Below are 26,859 nucleotides of genomic sequence, written 5' to 3' on the forward strand. Positions count from 1 at the left end.
TGCTCCTACTTCCAGCTCCTGGCTCGAGCCTGCTTGGTCTTAACCTCAGAGACCGCGGAGCCCCAACGCCGGATCCCCGTCCCCGCTCGCCATGAGTCCCGCGCGGCGGAGCGCCCCAGTTGTGCTGCGCCTACTGGGCGGGCTGGCCCCGCCGCTGCTGCTGCTGCTCCTGCGTCCTCCGGCTGCGTCGGGTGAGTGGGGGTCGGGGACCCCCCAGGGACCCCCCACCCCACCCCACCCCTCAGGCTAAACCTTTAGGCAGTGTGGGAGGGGCAGGGCCCGTCTCTACAACAACCGGAAAGTCGGCGGACCAGGGTCGCTGAGGAATGTCGGCATCCCTAATTGTTCCCGTAATCCTCTACCTCTATCAGCGCTCCTACTGGCACGATCTCTGGGGACGGGAAGAGGCTCTCCGCTGCTAGCCGGCAGTTAGGAAGCTTGCTGTGCTGGACCGCAGCTGGCAGGGTTTTAGGAGTGAGGCGTGGAGGGTACAGGGAGCAAACACCCGGAAGCCAAAAGGTAGGGCTCGAATAGAGCGAATCCTCAGCATCTCCTTAAGGGTGGAAGGCCAAATAGTTGACCACTCTCACCTCTCAACAGGGTCCAGTCGTGTACAGACTTGGCGCTACAAGTTTGCGCTGTCATCTCCTCCAGGTGTAACGTTCCAAGGGGGCGTCTGTCTTTATTGTGTGCCTAGCAACAGTATGTATGTGAAAGTCTAAAGCACTATATATATATTATATATGTACATATGTGTATATATATATGTGTGTGTGTGTGTGTGTGTGTATATATATATATATATATGTATGTATATATTAGATAACGAAGGGCAGGAATTTATTTTCGACTATTTTAGTTTTGAATTAATTGACACAGGAAGCCTAGCAAGTTCTCGGTATGTCAGCTGAGCATTGGATGGGAATGTTATGTGGGCATAGAAAGCCATTGCTGCTTCCCTTATTCGTCTTGGGAAAGGAATGCTGCAATGAATTGAAAAGTTGTATTTCCTTCAGTTCCTGTTTTTTCCTCCCTAGGTGACTGCAGCCTTCCCCCAGATGTACCTAATGCCCAACCAGCTTTGGGAGCTCTTACAAGTTTTCCCGAACAAAGCACAGTAACATACAAATGCAACAAAGGCTTTGTAAAAGTTCCTGGCAAGGCAGACTCAGTGGTCTGTCTGAATAATAAATGGTCAGAGCTTGCAGAATTTTGTAATCGTAAGTTTTTCATTTCATTTTAGAAAAGTTATGGGAATGGAATGTTTCTTAAGTTTAATTTTATCCCTGTTTGGAGTGACTGGTAATCGATAGTTTTCTAGCATTATTAATCGCCAGGGTATACCTGTTGGCACTCCACAATCTAGCTAATTGACGGCATTGCTTTCTGGAATAGGTCCTGCACTTCATTAACGGGTTTTTTTTCCCCCTTAACACTGTAACTCTTGAACTGAGTAATAGCAAAAATAAACAATAGGTACTGTTTAGGGAGTAAATTATATATAACTACATTTGGCAATTACCTTGAGACACATAACAGAGATCCTCTGTTTTCTTAAATTTCATTTTGTAAAGTAGGACTTACCCAATACAACTCTGTAGTGATATTTTTAAAAATTCTCAATTTTTATCTCAAAATCTATCATTATAGGCATAGCCCTAGATTAGCTTTGACATATACAAGTAAAGATAAAGGTAAGACTTGATTCCTGCCTTTGAACAACTTGGAGCAATGGAAGCTACAGTAAAGATAGAAACTGCCACAAGTATTTTTTGAAATCAGGTGTGAGATCACCTTTAACTTTTTATCTATCCATGATACAAAGCAGGAGGTTGAAGTACATAAGTCTTTGCACATGTATCATGTTTTAGAGTTTATAACTCCTCTGCATATAGTACTTCATCTAATCCTTCCGACAACTCCCTGAGGTTAGTTAGGGACTTATCCACATTTTACAGTTGAGAAAGCAGCCCCCAGTTAAACAACTTCCTTGAGATCAGGAGCTCCCTTATGCAGGAGAGCCAGGGTGGAAACTTGAGTCTTTTGACTATAAATCCAGTGCCCCTTCCACTATACCGTGCCACTATAAATTCACATTTGCCTGGATGTTTACAGTTTGTAAATACTTTTAGGTCCACCATTGGCTCATCTGATCCTTGTCCCCATAGGTTGTTCTGAGGATTAAATGAGTTTATATGTGTAAAACATTTAGAAGCACTCAATAAATATTAGCTATTATTGTTAACTATTATCGTTGTCCAGGACACTAGCCCAGGGATCTGGAAATACCAGTTATCATCTACCCCTGTGCTACATCGGGCAGGATAAGGGAACTGGCATTGAGTCAGTTCCAGAACTATGCCAGGCAACTTAAATGAGTTATATTTTCTAAATTGTGGGCATAGTGACTTCTATGTACCAAATCTACTTCACAGGCCTCTAGTAACTAGGAAATGAAAATTTATACGTGAATACGCTTGATACACTGTCAATGCCATAGTGACATTAATATAAATACCAAATATGTACAAAGAAGTATAGAAAAAGGAGTGATATAGGACCAGATAATTAAACATAGGTTATAAAATAAAGTGATATTAATTTTTTTGTTGTTGCTTTTGTTAATACTTTTAGGTAGCTGTGATGTTCCAACCAGGCTACTTTTTGCATCTCTCAAAAAGTCTTATACCAAACAGAATTATTTCCCAGAAGGTTCCACTGTAGAATATGATTGCCGTTTGGGCTACATGAGGGACCATTCTCTCTCAGGAAAACTAACTTGCCTTCAGAATTTTACGTGGTCCAAACCTGATGAATTTTGTAAAAGTGAGTATAATTTTTAAAGAGTATTCTTAATCATATGGTGTTTGGGGAAAATAGTGTTTCTTCCTTCACTCATAGTGGAACTCTATGTGTACATGTTATTATTTAGAATGATTCTTAAATGAACCATTGGAACCATTTTATTTTAAATTAGGGAAACTAAATACCTGTGAGCTAGAAATATTACTTTACTCACTGATTTCTCATTTAATTAGTTTAAGGTTACCTAAAATCAAATAGTGTATAGTCTAACTATGTTGCTTTCTTGAAACTGATAAAATGAACGTACGATTTAAGTAGTCTAAGGATAAGTAATATCAATGGTTCAGATGATGAATTTGCATAGATGTGCCTGATAATTTAATTTAAAAAATCAATTTGTATTCTCTTCTAGAAAAATCATGTGCTAACCCTAGAGAAATAAAAAATGGTTATGTCAGTATAACACATGACCTATTATTTGGATCGCCCATCCATTTTTCATGTAATACAGGGTAAGTTTGGGTATATGAAACACTATATTTAACAAATGGAAAAACAAATTAGGATTTAAGATGGAAGCTTTTAGATTTGTAGCCAGTGTTTACAAGCTAGTAGCAATAAAACCACCCCTCTGTTCAAAGATCCTTTATCATGAACTCATCACAGTTAAATTTAGTAAAATGGGGCAAGAAAGGAAGATTTCTTATAATACCACCAAAATTCTCTCAATGGTTAGATTTCAGTACATATGTGATTCACTATAAAATTTTAAGTGTGATATGTATAGGAAAATACTTGTGATAAGTTGATGATCCTTGGAGAAATTAAATCCTTTCAGTGTTAAATATGAAACCATTCTTTACCTAAATAATGAATTTGCATTTGTTTTTTCTATATACGAACAATCTGTTATAAAATATCATGGGTTAAAAACAATTATTCCTAGTGTGAAAATATCATTCTGACCTAAGATCTTTTATAAGTTCTCTATGCAGGGAAAAGGAACTTACTCACTGAGTATTGTCAGTGTCTCAGGTGCTGCTAAAACCTTTATACTCATTCTCTCAGTTAATATCTGCAAATTGAATTATGATATTTTATTCTCTGTGTGTATCCCTGTTCTTTATAAAACTATCATTATCACTTGTCTCCTGTACTAAACATAGATGTTTGGATCACTAATATCATTAATATTAAATCTGGGGGTACTTTGAACCCTTTAAATAGAAGTACATTGTATTATTCTATGGTGTCTGTAGTGATCTTTTAGAACTCAGAAATATAAAATATTTAAGCATCTGTATCTTTTAAAAATGTTTTAAAACACTTTACTATTTTCTAACATGTGCCCTACCCAAATCAAAAATATTTTGCCTGTCTTATACTTTTTTTCTTTTTTTCTTTTTTTCGGTGAATATTTCTATTAAACTCTACTATGTAAGAGAAGCCTGGGGAGAGCTGCTGGGAGGCAGGCCTGGCAGCTGAGTCTTCTAGAGCAGAGACTCCTGGAAGCACATGGGTTTTCAGTTTCCTTCTGCTTGAGATGCTGCCTAGCAGCCCCAGGTTCCCAGGTTTTGTCCAGAATGAGTTTGTTCCTGCCACCTCCTCAGACAGAAATCTGGGTCTCTGGACCAGTCCTGAAATGAGGCCCCTGCGTGGCTTTGGAACAGGTCCGCAACCTCCACTGAACTGATGGTCCATTTGCTTTGAAGTCACAGCTGGGTCTTTTCCTGCCACATTTTATTAGGAAGATAAAACTATGTACAGGACACATTGGTGTTGGGGGTGAGGGGCTCACTGGAATTTCTACAAGGAGGCCCACGGCTGGAAGAAGTTCTCTTGTCCACCTGGTGCCTGGAAAAGGGCCGGGTGCGGCCCAGTACTCAATTCCTTCTTGCTTGTCTTTGATGGCCACCCAGAATCGCTCTTCCAGCAGGGAGAGCTCACTAATGAGGTCTGTGATGGCATTGGTGAAGGCCCCCTGGGGGCTGTAGTCCCTCTGCATGCGGATGATGATCTTGTGTTCCAAGGTGGGGGGAGGGGTGTGCTTTGTAGCCAGCAAACAGCCCCTGCGGGTCCATCAGCAGCTGCGATTTAATGATGTTTCCTAGTGTGGTCTGCCTTGTTGACGATGAACAAACAGGCATTGGGTACCTTGGTGTCCTTGTTAATGGTGATCTTCTTTTTGCCCTCAAAGAGCGAGAAGGACTCGAAGGTGGGAGGGGCGTTCATCCTAGCGTCGCAGCCGCCTCCAAAGCCGCCCTTTTTTATTCTTTAATGTCACCCTTTTAGATACAATTTTTTCTTTTCCTTTAAACTGCCACATGGACTTTTATCAACTATTGTTTTGTCTCTATCTACTGGTGTCATAAATATTTTAAGATGATAATCTGGAGAATTTAAGGGAAGTCAAATATATGTGAATGGAACTTAATTTTTTTTCTTCCCTTATTGTTTTAGGTACAAATTAGTTGGTGCAACTTCTAGTTACTGTTCTCTTGCGGGAAATACTGTGGAGTGGAGTGATCCGTTTCCAGAATGCCAAGGTAAGACTGAAAAATTCTAAGCACTCAGGTGTGGGACTGAATAATTAATAATAAATTGCTTCCCGCTCTTTAAGAATAACCCACAGTATGTATCTGTAGTACCCTCACCTTCCAATGTGTGTGTGTTTTATGTAATTTAAAGATCTCTATTAGTAATGCTTCTTAATTTATTAACTGTGCGGATAAAGGATTAAAAACAAACTAAGGTTTATATTGTTCTTGGTCATCTTACCATTCCTTCTAAGAATCAAGTAAAATAGATACGTTTTTTTCCCCCATAATTTTTAATTTTATGGATTAAAATGCTATTGATCAGAGGGTCTGTATGACTTGATCCTGTATGCCAAAATAAGTGACAAAAGAAAGCATTTAACCCAGATCTCTTGATTTCAAACCCATAAGTCTTCTAACGCCTAGTGTTACCTATGTGTTCCTTTAAGGATTATTAACTGAGGTAGTTATGTAGAAGTGTTTTAAAGTGTGGTATATTATTTTATCATTAGAGAAATAACCTTACATAATAAAGAAGAAGTATGGTTTCTGTACTTGAAAATCTTATCTTCTCAAGGGGGGAATAGGACACAGAGATAATTTCCTAAATGGATATATCAAGTTAAATGTATGTGCATTAGAGACATATGTCTCCTGAAAATTGAGAGGAATAAATATATGTAATATTCTAAAAAGTTGGCTTTATTTCTCTCATTGTCATTAAAATGATTGCTAAGTGCAAGTTTTGGGGGTTTTTAGGAGCAGGAGACTAGAGCAGATGCAGTGTAATTTATCAAGCATTTACTGACTGACACTCTATGGTAGGGAATGTGTGGGGTCAACTGATATGAAGACAAATAAAATGAAGCCTTGCCAACCAGGAGTTTACTCCAGCCACACCCATGTGGTGCCCTGCCCTCCCATAGCTACTATTTCTCCCTTTTTCTCATTATTATTTTCAAATATCCATCACTACTACCCACCATCACCTTTCCTATTTCCACCATCCATTAAGGGATGCTGTAAATGATACTGAACCACATATGGAAAGCAAGCAGGGGCTGGACCATATCTTTTTCTAACACAGGCAACAACTTGTCACAAAGCCTGAACAAGTGGTTTCCCAGTTGAGGCCAATATCTTTACAAGCAGTTGCTGTCATGAGTGTCACAAATGTGGACAGCAAGCACGTATTCCAGCATAGTAGAGCTTTTGCACTGCAAACCTACTCTCTTTTCGTGCTTGCCCATGGCTAGGCCAGGTCCTACTCTCTGTCTGGTATCTTCAACTCTGTGGTGAACATCCTGATGTTCATATTTTCCTCTTTGATTCTTTTATCTGTCTCTGCAACTCAGCAAGCACTGACATCTGAACCCTGCAGGAAAGAGCCCTTTGTCCTCAGCAACCCCAGTGTCTTCAATTATCCCTATTAAAGCCCTACTTCTCCTAGGGTTGATTTTCCACATAACTTTTCTGTTTTGACAGTACCAAAAACATCAAGTGGAAAGTATAAATTCTTAAGCAATGAGCTGTTTTACCGCAAGAATGCAGCCCTGGCCTCTATCAACACATGAGACAGCATTGATGTCCATGTATGGATGTGGATATGGAGGTGTGGATATACAGAACGAATGAACAATGGACATATTCAAAAATTATCCTTGGTTATAAATCAATCAAGAGTGATAGTTGTTTACCTCTGAACAAAGCCTCAGTATCAGAAAGATCTGTTTTCCTCTCTCTCTGCCAATATTTTCTTTTTCAAAAATAATTTTAGTAGACTGCTAGTACATGCTAGCCTGGAATCAATCCCTGCTAGATAATATCTGTCGTCCCGGGCCCCTCTCTTTATCTTTTCACTTCTAATCACTAAATCATTTTCCTTTACTCCTTAATCTATTTCTCAAACCTGTCTTTTTTTTTTTTTTTTTTTTGCGGTACGCAGGCCTCTCACTTTTGTGGCCTCTCCCATTGTGGAGCACAGGCCTCCGGACGCGCAGGCTCAGTGGCCATGGCTCACAGGCCCAGCCGCTCCGCGGCATGTGGGATCTTCCCAGACCGGGGCACGAACCCGTGTCCCCTGCATTGGCAGGCAGACTCTCAACCACTGTGCCACCAGGGAAGCCCTCAAACTTGTCTTTTATCTTCCACCTATAACACTTTTAATATAGTTTATTATCCCTTGTCTGGACTATTGCGATAAGGGTCACCCCTAACATTTTCAGGGTCCAGGACAAGGGTATAAATGGAAGTCGCTTGGCCTAAGACACAGACTTTCTCAAGTCAGCGCCCCCTTCTTGCACTGTGAGGGGTCTCTGATGTGTGTAAATGGATCGCTCGGCCTACACACCCAAGTCACGTCCCCTGTAACCCTTATCCCTACTCCATTGAACTTTGACCTAAAGGTGAACACATCCACAGTATAGACCATCCTCAAGAATATGGACCAGGCGAAGACTTGAAGGGGGTGTTGGCACAGGGAGTTCTGGCTGCCAGTTCCTGGAGCATGATTTAGAATGGGGTGGGGGAGGAGCTCTCATTGAACATACCCCCTCAGCCCTGCAGATTCCCCATCTAGTAGAGAGAGGCACAGCCAGAGGAGGGCCAGAGCATGGACTTTTAAGCTGTGGGAGCTAAGGCAGGAGTCCCATTTGCTCGAGTTCACAAGTGATACTGATTGCAGTGGACTCCAGCCTCCATTCTTACACTCCATTAATGTTTCATCTATACTCTACCTAGTGATCCATCTAAGACACGAATGTGACTTGTCTCTTTCCTTCTTAAAGCTTATTAGTGTCTCCTCATTGTGTACAAAGTCTAAACTCCTCCATACAGTGTTCAAGGCTAGACATGATCTACCTGCTTCTCCATGCTTATGTCTTGCCCTCATCCTTTGCAAACTTCTGTAGTTGTCCAGATACCTCAGACTTCTTCATGCCCTCCCATCATTCCTTGTGACACTGCCTCTGCCTGGAATGTCCTTCAGCCCGTTTTTTGCTTAGTTTTTTTTTTTTTCTCTTAAGGGTCTGCTCTTGTAGTTCTCCTAGAAGCTTTCCCTGACCCCCCAGGCTGGTTAACTGTCCCTCTTCTCTCTTTCCACACCACTGTGCATGCTTTTGTGATAATCCTCACCATTTCGTATTGAAATGATCTCTTTGAATGTCTTTTTCCACTGTATTTTAAGACAGAGGAACTGTATCTTATTCCGTTTTTCGCTTCTATTTATAGAACAATGCCCGGTATGTATTAGGTGCTCAGAAAATGTTGGAACTGAACTGATGGTAATATGTGTTGTCATCGCCCACCCAGCCCAGTGTAAATCAGATTAACTTGTTCTTGTTCCTTGCTTTGATCAATGGCCTAAAAGTAATTCGTAAATTGCTAGTATTCTGTGGGTACTTAAGAGTATTTGTGTAATATAATTTGATGTTCACATGTGATCACATTGCTTTCCTGCTTAAAAAAAAAAAAAAGAGAGAAAGAAAGAAAGAAAAACAACTTCATGGCTCCAGAGAACGTGGAACCATTGAATTTTTTATCAGGGCAACTGCGAGGGAGAGGCTTCTTTTTATAATATAACAAGCAATACTCTGCTTGTATTTGTCTTACAAATTCAGCTGCTCAGTCAGATTTACTTTAAATAAAAGGCCAAGAGTTAACACATGCTTAAAAAATTTTATCCTGAAAGTCAAAGTCTAATCCTGACATTTAAAATCTTTTGCTCTATCCAAAATTCCTGTTTCCCAAACTTGCCACTTAACATTCCCAACTCCTTTCATTTGGCATCTTTTCTCCTTGGAATGAAAAGCAGAGCCCTCTTCTCTGCTCTAAGAAGAAGGGTACATCTTAGGTTTAAACTCAAGTCCATTTACTCCCTAAATGGAAATCTCTGCCCTGCTTCATCTCACTTCTGAGATGAAATGCTTAATTTAGAAGAATACGTTTTTTTCTGTAAATAAAATCTTTAACAAATTTTAGTCTTACTTGTTTATAAAAATACTTTGCCAGTTTAATTAATTTAAAATATGTTGGAATTTTTTTAAAGAAATTTTATGTCCAGAACCACCAGAAATTGACCATGGAATGATTGAAAAGAAACAAAACAGTTACGCATATAGACAATCTGTAACATATAAGTGTATTAAAGGCTTCGCCCTGCATGGAGAGAGCTCTATCAATTGTACTGTAAGAGATGACCAAGGAGAGTGGAGTGGCCCCCCACCTGAATGCAAAGGTAATCAGTTTGCAGAGTTATATTTCTGATTTATTCTTGCCTTTAGGTCTATATATGGGCATCTGAGAATCTATGAACTCCCTGAGAAATGAATGTAAAATGTTGTACATATGCGTATTTGCATTTTTCTGGGTGATACAGTTTTTCATCAGAATCTACAAGGGGTCTATGACTTCCAAAAAGGACGAACCACTGATGTGGAGAACATATGGTAACATATAAATAAATAAGTACACACATGACCTTTATGAATATACACACACACACACACACATACACACACACACACGTACACATACACATTATATGTCTCATGTTTTTAGTGAATTAGCTTAAATTTGCTGTTTCTTACCATGTTACTTTCAGTAAGTCAATATAGATATCTGTTTATACAAAGAGTGTATAAAGTGGTTTATTTTATTTAATTGGGAGAGAATCTTAGATTGAACTAAGGGATCTAGATGATGATTATATATGTTGTGACAACGAAGAGAAACTCTTGCCTACCTGTTGACTTCATTGAATTATATTATATTTGTTTTCTGCCTCCAGAATTTCTCTCTTATTGAGAATGCTCTCTTCTTCATCTTTCTAGACCTCTTCTTCCCTCAGTGCTTTTTGATACTCAGGCTGTACTCTCAGAATCTTTAGAACTGCTTTTTAAGTATATTTTTGAAGAGATATTTAGAAGATCAATGAAGCTGGATTATAACATTGCACAGGACCAGGAGGTGGCATTTATTTAAGCAGTGTCATATTTGAATGCCAATATAATTCAAGCAAATACTACTTTTATAGTTATACTTGAATTCTATTAGATACTATTCTATTAGATTCTATTAAATTAGATTCTATTAAATTAGATTCTATTAAATTAGATTCTATTAAATACTATTGCTTGTTAATAATAGTTTTTTCATATAAATGGTATACATAAATATAGTGAGGTAATATTAAAACCATGTCGATGATTGTATAAAATGAGAAGTAAAAGTCTCCTCTAATCTTACTCTCAGAAGTAGCCACTGTTCACGAATTTTTGTGTTTTATTCTAGAAAATAAATATACATATACATATTTCTTTTTTTAAATCATATTCATTGTATGGATATAGTATTTATTTAACCAGTCTCCTATTGAAGGGAATTTAGTTTTTGTTCTAGTTTTTAAAAAAATTATTTTACAAAAGGTGCTACAGTAAGTGTTATTGTATATCTGTTCATTGTACATGTGTGCAAATACATTTTTTACAATAAATTCCTTGCAGTATAATTACTGTGTCAAAGGTATATGCATCTAAACTTTTGAAACATTAACAATATTGTTTCCAAAGAAATTGTACCAATTTACTGTCTCACCAATATTATATTTTTGTTCTCTGTACCATTAATGAAAATGGTTATTAAGATATGGAGATGTGATAGTATAAGTGGTGAAAATTTCATTTAATTGTTGAATTCATTTAATTGTGAGTAAATTTTGATATTTTAAAATTTAGCCATTTGATCCACTTCATATTTACTTTCCCCTGTTTTATTAAATCATCAGTTATTTAGAGCTTACAACTCTATGGCAATGCCCAAGGAAGTCATGGCAGGCCAGTGCTCCCATGACAATGACTGCAAAACTGGGTAGATTTTTTTTTTTTAAATCATATTTTAAAGGCATAGGTTGTTCCCTCAGGGGAACAACTAGGGCTGAATGAGCTAAAATTCCTGGGGGTAGGGAGTGAAGGCAAACCATTCTGAGGCCCATCTGGGCTGAGGATCCATCTTGACACAGATAAAAGACCATTGCCAGGAAAGAGAGACTCTAGCAAAGCTTTCAATAGTTGTGGTAAGCTAGGATAATGCACTGGAAATTGGAAGTCCTCAAATGCTGACCCAGTTTTTCCCAAGAACCATTTGCTGATTTCTGGGAGTGCAGGTGAGACTGGGGAGCTAGACCCCAAGCTTCCAAAGTACAAAATGAGATCTCCCTGAACCTTATGGTATTTGGACAACAAACCCATCACAGGAAGAGGCTTGTATCAAGCATACAGCCAGTGTCCTCCTTACGACATTTAAGCTCATTTTGAAGCTGTGTGGGCAAGGAGGCTACGTTGCTGGACTGGGACACTGCTGAAGGACAGACTTGGCTCTCCTGCAGTCTCTCAGGGCTGGGGAAACAAAGATCCACCAGGCTGTCAAATCAAAAACTCAGAAGGTCCACTTCCAAGGAGCAGAGACAAGAGCAGAAGTAGACTGAGTCTTACAGAATCAGTCCCTCATAGGCTGAGTCCCTCATAGGCTGAGGATGTGATCACTTCAAACCAATCTGCCTATCAGAAAAGGAGACCCTCCCTTTGGTGGATCATATCATCTGAATTGTATGGCATATAATAAAAAATTATTAGATATGGAAAGAAGCAAGAAATTATAACCAAATTAGGAGAAATGAAAATGAAATAAAAAAGATCTGGATAATTGAGTCAGCAGACAAGGACTTTAAAATAAGTGTTTAATATATTTAAGATACTAACAGAAAAGATAAATAGAGAACTTCAACAGAGAATTGAAATCTATAAAAATGGTGTAAAATAAACATTCTGCAATGGGAAAATATAATATCTAAAGTTAAGGGCACAATAGATAGGTTTAACAGTGATTTGGATGTAGCAGGAGACAGTATTGGGAACTGGAAGAAAGGTTAATTAAAACTGAAGAACAAAGAGAAAAATGAATGTAAAATATAGATCAAATTTAAGAGACATTTGAGACATGTTAAACTCTTCTAACATATGATAAAAAAGAGGGGAGAGAGAGAGAGAGCGAGGGAAGCAGAAGAAATACTCTAAGAGATAATGACTGAGAATTTTCCCAAACTGATGAAATACATCAACCAACAGATTCCAAAAGCTCTCAAGACTCTAAGCAGAATAAAACCAAAACCACTTCCAGGCACCTCATAGCAAAACTTTGGCAACTTAAAGCAATGATAAAAGCACTAAGACACATTGTTTTCAATTCTCATTTTACAAATGAGAAAACAAGCTTAGAGAAGTTGACAACAGTCTCTAGTATGTGGTCAAACAGGCTTAGGCACTGCTCAGTACTGCCTTATGATGGAGACTGCATAAGCAACCCAAAATCAAACAGGCACGGAAGGCCTAAAATTTTAATGTTAGATTTGTGACTCTCAGAATAGGACCTTCACAAAATTTGCACTTGAGATATTTATTATCTCACCTAAAATCCAAAGAGGAACTAACCTAACCTATGTAAAGTTGGTAACCAACACAAGAGGGGAAAAAGGGAGTTATTTTATTCTAATTGAATTTATTGCTTTAAAAAAGAAGTGAAACAAAACAAGTTCCCAAGGTCACTAACATGTCCTGAAAGCTTTGGAAAAAGTAACTATGTTGTGATTATCTTTGTTGGTTCAAGGTTGCATCCTGCTGTTCTTTGGTCTTGGCATGAGGTAAAGAAGACAATTTATGAGAAAAACTATCTTTATTTGGGGTGTGTCACTGAATGAGATCACTGCCAACTCTGACTTTGGTTTCCTTTTTCACATAGAAAACAGTTTTAAGAACCTCAACACTACTTGGGTGTAAATTCACTTTAGTTGCCTAAAGGTATAATTTATTTCAAAGCAAAGACAATATAACATTTTAGTTCTTTGGGAAATACATGAGAATACTTGGTTTCCTAAAAATCATATTTAGTTGTTTGTGAGGAAAGAGAAGAGTCATACAGAAAACAATTGGTTCCTAAATTTTAACTTGGACAACATTATTTAGCTAATTTTTTAAATAACATTTTTCCTCCACAGAAACCTTTCAAATTGACAAAGTCACACCAGCAGTTCAGAAACCCACCAGAGTACGTGTTCCATCATCTCCTCAGAAATCCACCACAGTGAATGCTCCAGCTACAAAGGTCCCACCAACTCCTCAGAAATCCACCACTGTAAATGTTCCAGCTACAGAAGCCCCACCAACTCCTCAGAAACCCACCACTGTAAAGGTTTCAGGTACAGAAGCCCCACCAACTCCTCAGAAACCCACCACTGTAAATGTTCCAGCTACAGAAGTCTCATCAGCTCCTCAGAAACCTTCCACAGCAAATGATTCAGCCACAACAGCCCCAAATTCCCCCATATCAAACACTGTCTCTACAGCAGCTCAGAATCCCATCATGGCAAATGCTTCTGCATCACAGGCCACACCAACAACCCAAAGATTCACCACGGCAAAATCTTCACTTACACAGAATCTTAGAGCAACACAAAAGTCCACTGCTGTACATACCCCAGTGATCAAGAGTCTCCATGCAACACAAAGATTGACCTCTGCTCATGTTACAGCAACAAGGAGTCCAGCTGGTCACAGGGCAACCACACGTTTTCATGCAACAAGCACACCTAAAGGAGGAGGAAGCTCTACTTCAGGTCAGTTGACTACTCTGTTCAGGTTTCCAAGTATGGATTTTAGGTGCTATGGTGGAAATTTCAAATTGATTGGGATTATAAAATTAAATAGTCTCTGGTTTATTGTAGCAGAGTGTCTTCATACTGATGTTCTGACTTTCTTCAGAGGCAGACTTGGATTGTGCTAGGGCACACCTTTAAGAAAGAAACATTTTGCAGTAATATAGAAAAATGTTGTGGCTCCATAAAAGCAATGCTAAATTAAGGTCAGTGAAGAAATTCTGTTTTTGATGTTAGCTTTAGGGAGTCACTGAATTCCTCAAGACCCCTCAAAGATTCAAATATGGATAATCCTTAAGGTTTATTTCTGGGTCTGAATCATTGACAGAGACCCATCCTTCAAGCATGCTAACGGAACTCTCCAGATTCCCTAGAGTTGCTAATTTGGTAAAGCACCTTAATAGTATCTTCTAAGTAATTAAAAACAGAGTTCTTTGAAATAGTTCATATTAACTCTTTAAATGACAGTTTTCATGAAAGCAGAGTAAAATATGCTGTAGATTTCAGAAAAACCTGTTGAGTGAATGAAACCCCTCTTACTAATTAATGCTGTTTCAGACCACCCAGATGTCTTCTTGTTTTACAACTTGCTTAATGTATAGCTATATTAATAGACATTCTTGTTCTCTAATAGAGATATGTGTTTTTTGTTTGTTTGTTTGTTTAGTTTTTTTGGAAAATCTCAATAGGACTGAGCCAAGAGATAATTTTTAAAATTATTTTCATTTTTCATTGACGTCAACACACAGAAAACTGTGTGAAATATACATATAAGGCTTAATAACTTTTCTAAAGCAAATATTGGTATAACCACCACATATTTCAAGAAATAGAGCATCAGCAGCCCCTCACTTTCCAGATGCCCTGTTGATTCTGAACTCTATTCTCTGACTTCTCCAACCAGTGAGACTGTGGCTTTCTGCTCCCTGCACCAAGTGGCCTAGGGATTTCCCCCTGCAGCATCCATGCAAATCTCACTCCCTGCAGCTTAACCCCTGCCTGAGCTCTTCAGCTTTGATTAGTTTCTGTCTGACTTAGTTTGCTCTTCCATGCCTTCAAATCATTGTTATTGTTGTTTTTAAAATATTTTGTCCAGATTTTGTAATTGCCATGATCAAGTTCATTTGGCCATTACCCAGAATCTTTAAGAACTTAAAACATTACAGGTATTATTGTTGAAATTTCCTTCGTATGTTTCTTTATTCCTTTAGGTAAAAGGCCAAATACCCACAAATACACAAACTCTCACTCCATTTAGTTCCCCTTTTTAAAAGGGGAACTTCAATTCCTGCCTTCTTAAAAAAAATTTTATTGAAGTATAGTTGATTTACAATGTTGTGTTAATTTCTTCTGTACAGCAAAGTGACTCAGTTTTATAGATATATATATGTATATATATGTATATGTATATATACATATACATATGTATGTTTTCTCATATTCTTTTCCATTATGGTTTGTCACAGAACCTGCCCGCTTTTGATCACTCTTCAGTGGCATCAGATAGTTGTGTTTTTTAGAATCGTGTTTTATACATTATGACCATACTTTCATAATGATTTCATACATTTAATAATGGTTATCTTGAGGCCTATTTTGCCATTACCTGAATATTTTTAGGAACTTAAACATTACAGATCTTACTGTTAAAGTTTCCTTGCACATTTCCCTGCTCCCATTTCTCTTGCTCTAAGGCAATCACTGCAAGCTTCCTCTCTGTTTTTATTCTTATGCTACATGTATGTCACCATAAGTAGTATATATTATTGTTTTTTAAAAAAATTTATTTTATATTGGAGTATAGTTGATTTACAGTGTTGTGTTAGTTTCAGGTGTACAGCAAAGTGATTCAGTTATATATATACATATATCTGTTCTTTTTCAGATTCTTTTCCCATATAGGTTATTATAGAGTACTGAGTAGAGTTCCCTGTGCTATACAGTAGGTCCTTGTTGATTATCTATTTTATATATAGTAGTGTGTAAATGTTAATCCCAACTTCCTAACTTATCCCTGCCCCCAACCTTTCCCCTTCGGTAACCATAAATTTTATGTTCTAAGTCTGTGAGTTTGTTTCTGTTTTGTAAATAAGTTCATTTGTATCATTTTTTTAGATTCCACATACAAGTGATATCATGCAATAGTTCTCTTTCTCTGTCTGATTTACTTCACTCAGTATGACAATCTCTAGGTCCATCCATATTGCTGCAAATTGCATTATTTCATTCTTTTTTATGGCTGAGTAATATTCCATTATATATATGCACCACATCTTCTTTATCCATCCATCTTTTGATGGACATTTAGGTTGCTTGCATGTCTTGGCTGCAAATAGTGCTGCAGTGAACATTGGGGTGCATGTATCTTTTCGAATTAGAGTTTTCATCTTTTCTGGATCTATACCCAGGATTGCTGGATCATATGGTAACTCTGTTTTAGTTTTTTAAGGAACCTCCATACTGTTCTCCATAGTGGCTGTACCAATTTACATTCCCACCAACAGTGTAGAAGGGTTCCCTTTTCTCCACACCCTCTCCAGCATTTATCATTTGTAGAATTTTTGATGATGGCCATTCTGACTGGTGTGAGGTAATACCTCATTGTGCAAGCTTCCTCTCTGTTTTTGTTCTTATGCTACATGTACGTCACCATAAGTAGTACATATTATTGTTTTGTATATTTTTTATAATTTAAACAGTATGCCATATATTTCATTACCTAACTTGACTTTTTGCACTCAACATTGCTTTTGTGGCTTATGTTGATATATTTAGATTCAGTTTATTAATTTTAACACATATGTGGTTACTGACTTCTTAAAATTTTATGGCATCTCTGGGCCTAAAAGTTTTAGGTTGAATACATCCAATTTTTAATAGGGCAAGGCAAAGAGAAACAAGTTCCACCTTATATAAATTTGTTATAGAGCTAAATTTGTTGAAATATTTTTTTCTGCAAGAATACAAGATAGTTTAACAAATTTAACCTAAACCTAAGTCAATTATTGTGATAAACAAATATTTGGGATCAAATTTCTCTCATATACAATTAATTTACCTTTTAAATATTATTTACTATTTTTGCTCTTATTGAAAAAATAATAGTAGCTACTACTTACTGAGTGTGTTCCATAGTGTCATGTACCATGCACCTTCCATTTGTTAGTATTAATCCTTACAATAACCTTGACTTGCCATCAAGTCATACAACCAAATTTACATGGTGTTTGTTTCAGTATTCAATAACTCATTATCGTATTTCATGTTTATAGTGTTGACTCTGTTTAATAGAGATAGCACTGCTATATATGTTACTTGATTAAGTTAATAATGTATAATTGTTTTCATCAATTTATTTACAATTATTTCTTTTAGTTATGAAAATCTGAGTTACTTTTGAACTTTCAAGTACTGTTGTTGATAAATTTATATATTTGTGAAATTGCTAGCAAATCAATGACTTTAAAATATTTTTAGTTTTGTAATTCTTTCCTTTTTTTTTTTCTTTAGTTGCTAGCATCATTGCATCGGGTAAGTGTGGCTCTCTGGCAGTTAACAGAACTTGTCCTCGCTTTCGGAAGTGTAATCTATGTTCCTGGAAAATTATATTGTCTTTTAAGTGTCTTAGGAATACTATTAAAACACAGTGTTTACGGATGCCAAAGAGAAAACAGGTAAATGCATTTTATCGATGTGTTTTGTACTACCATCAGGTGCTTGGTACGTTCCTAAGTATTCCCCACCATGTTTTTGTTCCAAGATAATTTTAGGACAACTTCAAATCATTTGGCCAATTGATCAAGTATTATTGTGTGCCTGTTGTCTCAATACATCTCATTCTAGTGGCTAAAGAACCACAAGAGGAGAGAGTTATCAATACAGTTTCTATCATCAAGTATTTTATAATTAATCATAAACTACTCCTTGACCATTTCTGGATGTCTGTCTTATCCCAAGTAAAAGAAAGAGTCTTACCTTTGGTTATATCCTCTTCATTTTCCCTTCCCTGTCAATAGTTTAAAGTTATCTTTAAAAAGTATTCTGTTTCTATAGGCATGAGGCCAAAAACATACCTGTGTTGCAGTTTCTTCTAGCATTTGGTCTAGTCCTTTTCTTGTTCGTAAATAAATTATTTGATGTTATGCATTAACAAGAAGATTAATAAACTCCTAAAGAAGATGGTAAAATAAATGTTTGTTAAGAAGCAATACAGCTAAATAGGCATATATTGATAAGTAATGTCTAATGGAAAATATTAAAAAATGAATTTTTTGATTTATGTGTTAATAAGCTGAAGTCTCCTATCTTATGCATGCGTGAATTAGCCAAGGGTCTATAAAACTGAAAGCAGGTACTTGTTTTATTATTTTCATTGTTATTTATTATAGTTTTTATATTTTAAATGAACCTCTTTTAAGCTAAAAGATTTATGTTGAAAGATTCCAACAGTTAGAATTCACTTTGTTCATTCTATATTTTAAATAAAAATAAATGTATTCTAAATGAAAATCTCATGATTTAATGATTTGATGACATTTTTAATAGATGAGCTTAAAAATTTAATAGGTGAGCTTTTTCTTACAAGCTCAGTGGCATTCAATGAAGGTTGGAGGTGCTTATTATTTTCTCTGAAATTCTTTAAGTGTATACTGTGTGCTTTCCCAGAAACCTTCCCTTAGGGTTAGTTTTAATTCCTACATGTGCTCAAAAATAAAGAGGAACTCCTTCCCTCTTCTATCAGACATATGACAATATTTTTCTTTAGGATCCTATACTTGTAAAATATAAACCTGGAAATTATTGATATTTTTACTTCTTAAATGTATTCTGTGAATGCGGTCACTTTTCTCATTTTAAAGATAAACTCTATAGCAAGGAAATTGCTTTTATTGATTACACTGCAGTGCACATGAATGATACAAATGATATTAGAACTTTGCAAGTATTTAATATTTTTCCTATTTAATTCTGCTAAGAAGTAGAGACTGACGACTCTTCCCAGAACTTTCTAATCTGCTATGTAAGTGAAGCCTGCATTTTGATTTTTAAAGCTATTCTCTGCTGGCTCTGTATCAGTGTTTTTCAAAAAAATTTTTTTTCATTATTACCCTCTCCCCCTCAAGGAGCTTTTAAGGCATTTTTTCTTAATCATCCCTATGAAATAGTAATACTACAGATGTAATATAAATCTATTTATGTACTGTATGCACATTTGTACTTTATACATAAAAAAAGTGAGATTTTTTTTTCCCCTCTAGGGATGATACTAACCCCATTGAGAATACATGCTCTATATATTTGTGGGGTTTTTGTTTTTGTTTTTGTCAACAGTGTCATATAGAAGGAAGACTTGTGCTTTGGAGTCAGTCAGACCTTGGTTTCAATCCTCTTTTGGATTTTTTTTTTCCATTTAGTAATAATTCAACCCAAGTGATTTGCTTAATCTCTCTGACTCCCAATTTTCTCATTTATGAGATGGTGATAATGATTCCTATTTAAAGTCTTGGAAGCTTAATGAGATAACAGATGTGAAAACTACTAGCATAGTGCTAAAAATTGAATAAATCCTAGCTTTAAGAATTCATTTTTATTTTATCACTATTTTCCTAAGACGGATTTCTGATAATTTTATCATTCTCTCTGGCCACACCAAAGAATAAGAACAGTCCTTTATTAGAGCAATATTTGTGTGTTTGGTGTGTGACAAGGACTGTACTGAAATATGCCTATGTATTATTTCATTTACTTCTCACAACAATCCTATAATGTAGCTATGTTCCACTTTTTAGCTGAGAGAACTGTGGCTTTGCAAGATTCTTAACTTGCTCAAGGTCACACAGCTATTAGGCTCTTAAATAGACGCAGATGACTAGCTTCTTCAGCACTAATACTTGAAAGGATAGAAAAATTCTTCTCCTAGAGCTGCAGAACTCAAATTTGACAATTAAGATAGTCCTGATTCTTTACAAGTATTGCTTTTTTTCCCTCCATTGCTGAAATTCTATATTGTGACATTCATATATCCCTTGTGGGAATTAATAGGTCAGTTGGAGGAATATTAAAGAAAAAATTAGAGAATGCTCAGTGAAATATCTAAAATACTTTTTCTTTTAAATATCACATGCTTATTGACTTATATCTTTATGTTAAATAGAATTATAAGGAAGAACAAAACCTATTCATAGCTTTCTTAGTTTTTCATAGTATATAGACTGCATTTCCACTTTATGAGATGTATAAGTGAGACCTTTCGAAATGACTGGATGAATCCACATTTCTTCAGAAAAGGAGACAAGCCTCATTTGATAATACCAGATCTTGTAGTTAGGTTCTGACTTGGGTTGTTCGGGAATGGAGATGATACTCTATATATTAATGTAATACCCATCTAATACAAATTTTGTTTGAGTAATCTCAGGTATTTTTATTGAGAATATTGTGAACAGTTAAAATCATGCCCTGAACCAGGGGTTAGAAATAGGTTTTCTCTGGTGATAAACTGTTTGTCTTATTCATTTTCAGTCTCAGTGTTCTCATCTGTGAAAAGAATATCATGCAATGCAATTTAATAAATATTTACTGAACACTCTTTACTATTTACAAGTACCATGCCAATTATTGGAGATAATGAGATAATAGGTGACAAATTGCCTTGCAGTGTTTTAAGTACTAGGTAAATATAATTCTACATAATGGGGAACATTACTAAATTACTCCTTTTACATTTTCTAAAATTATGTAGTTTTCCTACCTATGATCTCTTCAATGAATAATTAAGAACATTGGAATCGTAATCATAGTTTCATTTATAATTTTATAGTTTCATGTAGCTCAAGTTGTGTCAATCTTAAATTAACACTGATTCACCTTTGGGTGAATGCTAAGATCATTGCCTTTATACTTTAAAGTTTCCTTTGTTTCTAATTTGCAAAATAATACTCTCATTAATTATTGAGGAATCATTTATTTAGAATTATATTTCTCAATTTCTGTATTTTGCACTGGTTTTCTGTTAAAACATCAACCTCCACACACTTTCTTCCTGAATCACTTATATGTGCTGATCAGTGTTCTAAGAATATTCCTAAGTTATGTCATCCAGACATTCTGGATTGCTTTAAAATTTTCTATTTTCATTTATCATTCAAACTGAAAATGGGATCTTTCTGCATCATTTGAAAATGGTAGGATTAATGGGAAGTGGTGAAAGGAAAAGAAACCCCAAATTTTTGAGGAGCCATGATTTATTTTATGAGTACAGTCTTTTCAAACTAATGCTATGGTGCTAAGGGATCAATTAAAGAAATTGATTGGGTAAAATAGTATAAAACCTGTGGTGGAAACAGCTATTTTTAAAATTATGTATTGACATGGCCGTTCAGTTGTGCGACATCTGTAGTATTTTGCTGATTTGGAACCAGATACACTTGTTAGTCATATTACCTTCAGTTGCTTTTCTAGTGTCATCTATAATTTTCTTTGTAGTACAGATCAAAAGAGTAGAGTTCAAGGATTTGGAGGGTGGAGTGGGGAGGTAAAGGGAGACCCAAGGTGGTGAGGGGAAAGGGCAATGAGTGGTTTTAAGAAGAAAGTTTATGTGTAAAAGTCAAGGTATAAAAGTTTTTTGCTGTTATTCAACTTATTTAACCAATTATTTTCTGTTGCTCAACTCAAAATAGTGCATTGAATCTTGAAAGTAAATATTAGTTTTCCTAAAAGAAATTTTATCTGCAACAGACTAAACACTGAAAAGCGTTTCTATAGGCAAAGTATGTTTTACTCTCGGTGCTGAGATGATGATACCTTTCCTATGATGGGAAAATACCTACATCTCTGTTACCTTTATAAACTAAGTAAATGGCCTTCCCATTAACCACATATGGACGCGTCACCTTTCTGAGACTCAGTTTAATTATCTACAAAATGAGCGTGAACTCTAAGATGCCTTCTAGTGCTGAAATTATATAATACAGTCATCATATTTAAATCAGTGATCAAATCATTTAAAATTAAGCATGGTGGGGTTGAAACACTTTAGAATCCTCTCAAACCTGTCAAATTTTATTTGAGCATTGTGATAATTCATTCTAAATATTTCATCTTTCCTTGAAAGAAAACAGGATAAATAACATGCAGTATTTACTGTCAGAGTTGTGACATAAGCAAGCAAGCAAAATATAATTCATGTCTCCTATTTTTTAACTTGCCTCATAATTAATATTTTTGTCACTGTGAACTACTGTATATATAATTGTTCATGTTTCTATATTAACTGTCTTATCAAATTCTTTCCCCCTCAAGGATGTGTTGCTGGTACTCTAATAATTGGTACCATGATTCTAGTCAAAATTTTCTGGGGCAGTGGAAAATCAGGGTGAGCAGAAATTCTGATGATTTTTAAAAATTTATTCTTAGCTTCTTTCCAGTAAAACTTGACACTATGCCAGTAGATAATTTTCTTAGCTTAATTGCGTTTTTTGATATGCTGTCTCTTTATTCCTTTTGTCTATGATTACTATCCTGGATGAACAGACTCTGTGTCTTAAAACATTTTTAGATTTCTCAGGATATACGAGGACATTAAGTGATTTGAAAGTCGAAGTCTCATTGCAATCTATTAATCAACTCACCTTTTTCTCTACTCAGTACAATTTATGAGAGTATCTGTGTGTGCACAGAAGCAAAAAAATTTAGAAAGAGAAACTCTAACATATTGTTAAATTGCCTGTGACTAGGCCTATTAATAAATTGCATTTATTAACAGATGCCAGTCTAGCCAAAATCAGCCCAGTGGTTAAGAGGGCAGGCTCTGGAACCTGACTGCTTGGTTCCAATTCCGGGTCTACTATTTAAATGCCATGTGGCTGTGAGCAGCTTAACCTCTCTATGCCTCAATTTTCTCGTTTGTAAAAATGGGGGAAATATAGTACCTGCTTCATGGGATTGTAGTATCTATTTCATGGGATCAAATGAATTGCCATCTGTAAAGAGGTTAGAACCTTACTTGTCACATGGTAAGCACTCAGGTGATAAAACAACAACACACAGAAAAAAAGATCAGTATTTGAAACATCTGACCTGCATTGAATTTACATGTGTTAAGTATAAAGTCATGGTTGGCTCTGATGTATCCTGTAGACAGAGTATTATTTAAATTGACTGTCTTCTGTTTTGTAGATTTTGTTGTGCAGAAAACTAATTGTGGAGTTCATATAAACTTGAATTCTTTCTGAAGTGCCCTAATACCTATTTTTTCATTACTTAATTAAGAACAACTATATTTTAATGCTGTTACTAAATTGCCTATTTCAGTTCTTTGGATGATGTGAGGTATTAAGTTGGTACAGAAGTCTCAGCAAAACTACTCTGGAAAAAAGAATAAACCACCAATCTTCTCTACTTCCTTACATTTGGTCCAGTTCTCCTTTTGAATTGGAGCATTATTAATTTACTTCTAAAACCATTGCTCTGGGGCTTGGTAGATGAGGGGAGTGGAATGTGATAAGTTGTCTCTCTCTTGGCTGTCTCTTGGCTATCATTACTTTTTTAGGTACTTTGGTAAAATAATAGACCATCATATTTTTAATAGAATGAAAAGTGCTGAAATGTAGAAGGAAGGAATATTTGTTTTATATTTTATTGGGATTTTGCAGTAAACCTAATTCTTCTATTTCTGAATCAGAGGAAATTCATGCAAACCTCTAAGAAAGAATTTGCCTTTTTTAATGTGCACTTAAAAACACTCCACTTGCCTTATTTTGGAAGTATAAGATGTTGAGGGTAAGAGCTAACTTTATACATTCCTGGTTATTCTCTGAATTTCATACTGATTTAATTAAAATTTGATCTTAATGAGACAGGAGAAAGAGTTAATGCATGTGATGGTGTAATGTACCTTCACCTGGTGATCCTTTATGTTTGCCTATCAAAGGATTTATTTGCATCTTTTAGAAGTGTTGGATATATATGATAAATTTTAGTTTATGAAAAGAATGTGATGGTGAGCAAATACTGATACTGCTTTTTGAGTGAACTTAAACTTTTATAATTCAATCAGTATTTTCCTTCTCTACTATTCAGGTCTTACTACACACATGAGAACAACAAAGCATTTAAGTTGTTTCATGGTTTGTGACTGGTGGTGCTACGAAAGTAAGACCTTCTATTAATTTACAACAGGTATATGGTTCAATAAAATCAACTTCTGTATCTTGGAAAATGCCCATTAACACAATTAGCTTGATATCTATCTGTGACTATTAAAGGACAATAGAGGCTTAAACCTCTGTTATTGTCAGAATTGTTTTTCTTTGTTGAACGAGTGACTAACACAGTAAATCTTTCATTAATATGACGTGTCTTCAGTCTTTCACTCTTCAGCAGTATACTCATCATCTCATCCTGTGCTTTATACTCAGTTTATTGAAATGATTAGATGCTCACAATGCTACAAATATCTGGAAAAAACAAAAGGTTGATACATTAGGGCTTACAAATAGGAATGCCTTCATTGTGACTACTTGCATCATGAGATGATTGGCCCATATTGTGTTTGCTCCTCCGTCTTGCTTGGTGACTTTTAAAGTTTCCAGTGTTTAAGAAATATTAAATCTATTTTAACGTGTCTTTTCTAAGTCAAGTTTACAGATCTTATCTGTTTTATGTTGTTAGGCAAAATTATCACGCAAAACTAACTTAATATGTATGTACCTGTGAAACCTTCTAGGTGTCTTCTTTTGATTAAACTTTCTTCTGTTCCAGGGAGTTTTCACTGACTTTTAATCTGAAAGAATCTTAGTTGAATCCAGCTTGGCCACTTAATCTCAAGAAACTAAAAACTCAAGTGTCATGTTTTAGTTGGTATTGCTATAACTACAGAACTCTAAACTATGCTGGCTGAGGTTGTCCATACTATAACTTACGAATTTTGCACTTGTTTTGCACCCCAAATTAACCAACTAATTCTTTTCATGGTTTATCACATAGTAACTAAAAAAATAATGTTTATCACCAGTAAATAAAATTATTTTGATTTAAACTTTTTTTTTAACTTTCAGGACATATATGTATGACATTGACAGTTTTGCTTATGATGCTAGTAACTATTGGCTAACTGAGCCAAAGAAGAGTTGAGAAGAAAGTGCACATGAGTACACAGAATATTTCTAATTTTGTAGAACTTTCTGGTGGAGCGAACACAGTATATGTGGTAGTGTTCTTCGTTTTGCATGTTATCTTGTCTTTAAGATGCATAAGAATGTCCACGAAGCAAGGAAAAACGAATCTGTCCTGGAATCACATTCTCAGCACTCCTAAGACTCTTGAAAATAGAAGAACTCACAAGATTGAGAGTGATTACTTTCATAAAAGTGTGGGAAAGTGGAAAGATTTGTTGATACTTAGAATGTGAGCAAGAAGAAAAGGAAAAAAAGTGAATTTTTTTTCAACAAATGTGTAATGTTATTTTTACTTACAAAGGACACAACAAATTAAAAACATTAATTGGATATTGAAACCAAATAAACCACTCTCTTCTAAGAAAAATTGCCAAAGACTGATGAAAAATGTTTCCTTTTATTCCTAAAATAATCCTTCCTGACTAAAAGGCATTTTCATCTTTTCTTATTCCATTAAAATGAGTCTGAATCAGTTGGCAAAATTTTTTAAAGGAAAAACATGCCAATGACCCAAGAGTGTCGAGTTTCTTGGGTTATTTGGTGACAAAGGAGGAATACAGAATGAAGGAATAATCCTTCCTTTGTCATACAAGTACAGATAGTGAATTAGCTCCTTATTTGTCAGATAGATCAGCTATAATTTTGTTCTTAAGATAATGTAAAAAAAAAACCAGCCCTGTGAAAGGGTGCAAGGTGTCTTTATTGACTTAATGTCTTTAAAGGTCTCCAGAGATATTATAATATTAATATAAGAAAAGATTCTGTATTTCTAAAGTGAGATGTTCATATTCAAATTGTAAGTCTTATTCTTTTGTAATATTAAGCTTAATCTATATTTATTTATATTTTACATGTATACCAAAAAAGTTCAAGAAGATACGTAAAGAAAAATTTGTTTTCCCTAAAAAGAAATAATTGATCACACTTTTGTCTCAGGTGGTATTTGACATTTGTTTTCTTAAATGTAAATAATTTACTTATAAATAAAAGAGTCCCTTCCTGCCTTTCATAAGTAGTTTAGAATGCCGCCCTTTGGTTATCCTAGGGTGAATCATTTTCAGTTACTTTTAATGTATCACTTGTTATTGAATTACCTAACTGGCAATCACATCAATTTCCAGATTCTTAATATGTTCTTGTCATCTTGTCAATTACATGTTAAGTGTTGGAATAGACTAGAATATATACATAACTAAATTTAACAATAATTATTTTGTCATATTGCTTCATCTTCTTTGTTGTTAAAGTATTTTAAAATAAATTCCATTAGCATCATGGCATTTCACTATAAATACTTAAATATGTATTTCTAACAATAAAGACTTTTTTTTCCTACCTAACCACTATCATCACAACTAACAAGATTAATGGTAATTTCCTAATGGCTTCTAATTCTAGGAAATTCTTTTAACTTCCTTAAGAGTTCTGCAAATAGGCTCACATCCATCTATTAATTCATTCGTTTGTTAAATAGGAGGACCTACTCTGCTTACTCTGTGACAATCTGCTGCTTCCTGGGGTAGTAGCAAGGATAACACTGATTCAGTTACTCATAAAAATACATGATGGGCTTCTCTGGTGGCGCAATGGTTGAGAGTCCGCCTGCTGATGCAGGGGACACGGGTTCGTGCCCCGG

At 35.7% G+C, this 26,859-nt stretch overlaps 1 protein-coding gene and 1 pseudogene across 5 annotated transcripts; one reads left to right on the forward strand and one right to left on the reverse strand.

The window, feature by feature from the left end:
- CD55 (CD55 molecule (Cromer blood group)) lies at positions 1-26,489 on the forward strand. 5 transcript variants are annotated; one of them, XM_070043663.1, is made up of 11 exons: positions 1-191; positions 1,038-1,220; positions 2,635-2,826; positions 3,218-3,317; positions 5,266-5,351; positions 9,388-9,576; positions 13,390-14,007; positions 17,557-17,577; positions 22,348-22,420; positions 24,127-24,225; positions 25,104-26,489. In XM_070043663.1, the coding sequence occupies exons 1-10, from the start codon at positions 92-94 to the stop codon at positions 24,179-24,181; spliced, it is 1,617 nt and encodes a 538-aa protein (XP_069899764.1). In that variant the 5' UTR covers positions 1-91; the 3' UTR covers positions 24,182-24,225; positions 25,104-26,489. The 5 variants fall into 5 exon arrangements, with proteins under 5 accessions (XP_069899764.1, XP_069899766.1, XP_030728760.2 ...); XM_070043664.1 differs by lacking the exon at positions 22,348-22,420 and having other exon boundaries at positions 2-191; XM_070043665.1 differs by lacking the exons at positions 22,348-22,420; positions 24,127-24,225.
- On the reverse strand, positions 4,412-5,037 carry LOC115861861 (DNA-directed RNA polymerase II subunit RPB11-a pseudogene; annotated as a pseudogene).
- Positions 26,490-26,859: the final 370 nt, after the last annotated feature.

The sequence above is a fragment of the Globicephala melas genome, chromosome 1 (assembly GCF_963455315.2).
Source record: "Globicephala melas chromosome 1, mGloMel1.2, whole genome shotgun sequence".
NCBI lineage: Eukaryota > Metazoa > Chordata > Mammalia > Artiodactyla > Delphinidae > Globicephala > Globicephala melas.

Coding starts and splice junctions, on each gene's coding strand:
- CD55 (XM_030872900.3), top strand. CDS start 92: ATGAGTCCCGCGCGGCGGAGCGCCCCAGTTGTGCTGCGCCTACTGGGC. Junction 3,318..5,265: donor CATTTTTCATGTAATACAGG/GTAAGTTTGGGT, acceptor TTATTGTTTTAG/GTACAAATTAGTTGGTGCAA. Junction 9,577..13,389: donor CCCCCCACCTGAATGCAAAG/GTAATCAGTTTG, acceptor TTTCCTCCACAG/AAACCTTTCAAATTGACAAA.